Source organism: Volvox carteri (genome assembly GCF_000143455.1).
Source record: "Volvox carteri f. nagariensis unplaced genomic scaffold VOLCAscaffold_93, whole genome shotgun sequence".
NCBI classification, from domain to species: domain Eukaryota; kingdom Viridiplantae; phylum Chlorophyta; class Chlorophyceae; order Chlamydomonadales; family Volvocaceae; genus Volvox; species Volvox carteri.
The window spans coordinates 389,153-394,152 of NW_003307636.1; the positions used below are offsets into that span (position 1 = coordinate 389,153).

The 5,000-nt window shown below is 53.5% G+C and overlaps 2 protein-coding genes across 2 annotated transcripts in view; both read left to right on the forward strand.

Annotated features, from left to right (window-relative positions):
* Window positions 1-1,804, forward strand: part of VOLCADRAFT_108129 (uncharacterized protein) — a gene marked incomplete at its 3' end in the record, with an annotated part of 11,311 nt that extends 9,507 nt beyond the window's left edge. The window contains exons 9-10 of the mRNA XM_002958380.1: window positions 85-184; window positions 1,791-1,804. Of these exons, the coding sequence (XP_002958426.1) occupies window positions 85-184; window positions 1,791-1,804 (114 nt within the window). The remainder of the gene's footprint in view (window positions 1-84; window positions 185-1,790) is intronic.
* A 2,311-nt stretch (window positions 1,805-4,115) lies between these two features.
* VOLCADRAFT_99710 (uncharacterized protein) overlaps window positions 4,116-5,000 on the forward strand; it is a gene marked incomplete at both ends in the record, with an annotated part of 1,691 nt that continues 806 nt past the window's right edge. The window contains 3 exons of the mRNA XM_002958381.1: window positions 4,116-4,280; window positions 4,425-4,605; window positions 4,724-4,980. Of these exons, the coding sequence (XP_002958427.1) occupies window positions 4,116-4,280; window positions 4,425-4,605; window positions 4,724-4,980 (603 nt within the window). The remainder of the gene's footprint in view (window positions 4,281-4,424; window positions 4,606-4,723; window positions 4,981-5,000) is intronic.

Sequence of the window (5,000 nt, forward strand, 5' to 3'; positions counted from 1 at the left end):
TTCTCATGCGCCCTTTGCCATGATGCCCCATCAACCTTATTTCCAATTTCCTCCCCATTTTCCCTCCCCGCCTCCCGCACACAGACCGCCCTAGACCTTCATAAGAGCACGCTCGTCCTGTACGACCCCGACTCCCCTTCCCCCACCCACCTCGACCTCGCCCACCTTCGTGCCTCTGGACCGCGTGAGCTCCGTCAGCTACTGTACGGCCCCTGTCTAGCCTGGCCAGGTTTCCGTACCAGCAGTAGCGGCGGTAGTGGAGGCGGGTCGGAGGCAGATGCTATAGTTCGTGAGGTCATCGATATGTGTGGGTTTGGGGACCCTTTGGGAAGTGTGTGCTGCAGCTGTGGCCGCCCCCGAGCGAACAGCCCCCAACATCCCCCAACACGTTCACCTCCTCCGTCTCCGCCGCCTAGATGGCCGACATCGGGTAGTTAGTTAGTAGGGCTAGTTATTGTTAGATGGTCGTTGTTAGGAAACGATGGTTTCGGAGCGGTTGGTTTCGGAGTGGAAAGTCAATCAGGAAAGGTGCGGATGAAGACGTAAGCTACTTGGGCTGAGCTGCAAAGGAGAGTCGAGAGATAGAAGAGAAGGAAGAAAAAGTCGAGAAGGGCAAAAAGAGAGAAGAGAGAGAGAGGCGAAAAGAGAGATAGAGAGGCGAAGAGAGAGCTGACGTGCCTGGGTGCCTTAGTGGGCTTCTGGCGTTATGTTTGCGACGTTATGGATTCACGAGCTGGAAGGGCCCTGTTGGTTGGTGTCCCTGGTGCTGTTGCTGGTGCTGCTGTATCACTCTGCTGTTGCTGTTGCTGCTGCTGCTGCCGAAAATGCACCACTGCTGCTGAGACGGCTGCTACTACTACAATATCGTGCTGGGGGGCGCATGGCCAATATGGTTTCGGGGCGCTATATGTGTATGTATATACTTTCGGCTAGAGAGAGGGCAGGAAGTGGCGTGGAGGAATAAGGGGGCGCGGGAGGGGAACCAACACGGGGAACAGGTCCCGGTCTTTGCTCAGCTGGTCAGTCCGAGGAAAGGGCTTTGGTGTTTGGTGTTTGGTGTTTGGTGTTTGGTGTTTGGTGTTTGGTGTTTGGTGTTTGGTGTTTGGTGTTTGGTGTTTGGTGTTTGGTGTTTGGTGTTTGGTGTTTGGTGTTTGGTGTTTGGTGCACGTATAGCATAGGGATCCGAAGGGGCGAGCGGGGGGTCGGGTGATAAGAGGAGCAGAGGCGAGCAACTGTGTTTCCTCCCGCCCGCCGTACATAACGCTCTGTCAGGCTTACAGCATCATGTGCCGTCACCATGCAGCAGAGTCACCGTCACCATGCACCATCACGATGACCGGTTTGGTTGGTTGACTGCCGGGTCGACGGTTGATGTTTTACCACGACTTCAGGAAAGTGCCACTGAGCCGCAAGCTTTGCGGAAAGCTTCGAGTATGCAACAGTTGACGACCCGCAGTTGCGACATACCACGTGTGGGCATGCATAACATCGGTGCACGCTTGGTGTGTTTGCGTGTGTGTGTACATGTGTGTATGTGCGTATGTATATGCGTGTATGTGTGTATGACTTAGATTACACTGTGGGCCGCGAGAGCCGGGGGCCGAAGCCGAAACACAGCGCAAGGGTCGGGAGCACACAGCACAAGTCGGTGTGTGTATGCACTAAAAATGTGCTCCAAGAAGATAGTGGTGCGTGTGTGTGTGTGTGTGTGTGTGTGCACGGGTGTGCGGGTGTGTTTTGGGAGAGCTGCACGCTCGGGATGTCCTCCGCTTCGACCCTCCTGGTTGCAGAGCCAACTAGATAACATTATGGAGGGCAGAAACAGTTTTGATTTCATCCATATGTTTGCGTTCGTCCAATAAATGCCTTGACCTGCCGCCGCAGATCACGGAGATAGCATTCGGCAAATTTTCCGCTTCACGGTAATAAGGCTTGTTTGGGTCAAGCCAACGACCCTCTGCCAGTGCAGCAAGGCATCAGGAAAACGAAGCATTAAATGCTTTATTTGAACATTTCACCTCGTCGTTCTGAACTGCTGGGAGATGCGTATTTAGAGGCTGTAGTGTTCGGTGGCACTGTGTGTGTGTGGTGGTTACAGTGGGCTCCAGACTCACGAAGAGTAAAGTAAAGGCACTGTGGTAGAGTGCGCAGACTGCTGCCCCTGCAGCATAGTATAGTTGATATCTTATTGTCGTACCCTCACGAGGGCGGGGAATGTATGTGTGTGAGAGAAAAGAAATGTCGGGCGAGCTGCGTGGAAAATGTTGTGTTGTATGACGTTGTTTATACTGTGGGCTGGAAAGCCGGGGCCCCACAACCGAACATAGCGGCGGGTCAGATGCACACGGCTGGTTAGCATCATGCATTCCGCCCCCCCAGGTCCGACCGCACGAGATACGACAGCCGGCACTCAGCAGCGTGTTCCCCACCGGGGGGTAGTGCTACAGCTAAACGGGCTCTAGGCCTGCTGGTCGCCCCATAATAACAAAGTTGCACCCGGGGAGTTCTTCCTTCCCACGGGCAGAAAGTACAGGAAAATCTCAAACAGCAAGCATTCAGGACCAGGTTGAACGGAGCCTGATGAGTCATCCCGGGCTGGGGAGGTCACCAAGCTCCTGTTTCAGGAGCAGGGGGCTCCTGCTGTGTGCATACACACAAAGCAGGAGTATCATTGCGGCAACGTGTGTTGCCGCTGCTGCACCAAATCCATGGGTCGGGACTGCCCGACAGACATCGGCAAACGCTTCGGGAGTTTCCGTACGACCCGAAACTCCCGAAAACAGAAATAGAGTTCTCGAAGCCGGCCGGCTTGCAGAAATACGACCATCCGCCGTACACGAAAGATGTTATGCGGCCCGAAGAGCCGCCCGATGACCTAAGTCCGATGTTGGGCGGATAGCTGCTGTAAATTCAAGGGCCGGTCCTCCAGAAACATACTAAGGCAGATATCGCCTCAGGGAAGCAGTGACGCATTGGAGATTTCCTGCCTAAGAAACCGGTTGCAGAGACTCAAAGGGAACCAGATGCGCGGGTCGACATAGGCGCCTACGGGAGCAGCAGCGCTGGTGCTGGTCCATCTGATTCCGAGAGGTGAGCAGGCCTAGGTGACTTCCTCTCATGATCCACAAGATGGTGTTGAATTGGAATGAAGTCTGAACATTTTGTGTAGATTCTGTTCGACAGCGGAGCCCTGGAGATAACACTTTGGGGGGAACATGGCCGCAGGCAAGTAATAAGTCCGCGGGCCTGGAGGGAGCCCCGGCCGAGTATTACAAGTACGCTATCTGGGAAAGTGAAGGGCAGCAGCCCGTGTTTGTATTGGCGCCTTACTTAACGGTGCTATACAACCGCATATACGGAGCTGAATACCTGTGAGGTTTCACGACTAGCACCCTGTCCCCGTCCCCCGTATTCGAAAAAAGGGGACGTGTCATGCTGTGACAGTTATCGGGAATAGCAGTTGGGGGTCCCTGTGCAAACTTTATGCCAATATCATCGAAGAGGCGACTCACCACTTACTGGGAGGGCAACAGGCTACGTGCCTTTAGCCAGGCTTGGTGTAGGCATGGGTGTAGGCATGGCACTGTTGTATCCTGTATGCTTACTCGGTTGCCTAACGGTCAGATGCCGGTCCGTTCAGTTCTAACACTGCTATTATTAACGAATACCTGTTTGTATCCGCTGCCGTTGATAACAGGTTTAACTAATGCTAATATTAGTTTATTGGCGGCTTACGACTGCTGCTAGTCGAGTTCGCCGGCCAAATGCCGCACTGCTGCGGAAGTCCATACCGGTGTATGGGCGGGGGCTTTACCTGCGTAAAGCTGGAACCTGCGTTCCTGGTTCGTCTGCTTCACCGGGCGAGAGTAGTTCCTGTGAACTATGGTCAACCGAACATCGCACCGCCCAGTCATACTGGGAACTTATCGGCGCGAGGCCCAAGTGGTTGCTACAACGACTATTTATTCGTTCCACTTGTCTCAACCGGTATCTTTCGATACCACCATCTATGGTTGTGTCATCTTAAGGATACTACAGGCACCGAGCATCACTTGTTTACATTAAGGCATCTCATCTCGAAGCACACTGTGACCGGAGCCAGGTCGCTTATTAAAATGCAAATTGACTTTAGTAAGGTGTTCGACTCCGTTAACCATGAGACACTTTGGGACTTCCTCATGTTGTGGCCACACAGGCGCATCCTCGATTCTTTGAAGACTAGCTACACTGGCGTGAAGGTTCGGGTCAAGTTGGGGAATAGGTTGGGACCTGAATTCACGGTGGGGCATGGTGTGAAGCAAGGGTGGCCCCTTAGCGTAACCCTTTTTGGACTCCTCATAGAAGTATTCACTCATTATATTGATGCTCATGATGCTAATTGCCATGTATGCCTTCCTAGCCGGTGGAGCACCCTCCACAAGCAGAGTGTTAGCCTGGCGGGCGGTGAACTCACCAACCTACTTTTAGTTGATGATGTGTCACTGGTAGCGACCGGGCAGGATAGAGCAGAATGCCTTCTGGGGCTACTCAAAGCCTACTGCAAAGCGATGGGTGTGGCCGTGAATGCCGCCAAGTGTGAGGTCCTCATTTTTTGGGGCACTACACGTGAGCGAAGCAGCTTATGGAAGCTGAGTACCGGTTATAACCTTATTAGGTGGGGTGGGGTTGTGGGTGCTGACCGGCAACGAGACTGCACGGTACCTCGGGTTGCACTATGGCCCAGGACTGCAGTTTTCAGCATGTACCAAGCAACTACTCGCAGCAGGGAGGCGGGCCACGCTTGGGGTCAGCACCCTGTGTCGAGATAAGAAAATTACCACCCGCAAGGTATGTATGCCTCTCTGCAATACACTAGTTGTACCGGTGTTTTCTCATGGCGCGCAAGTTTGGGGACCTGACTTCATAAATGTGAGTTTTGAAGGTGCTATGGCTAATCCCATGGTCCAGGAGCAGGATGCGGACATGCGATCTGTAGTTGGGGTGAGGAGCCCGACTATGGC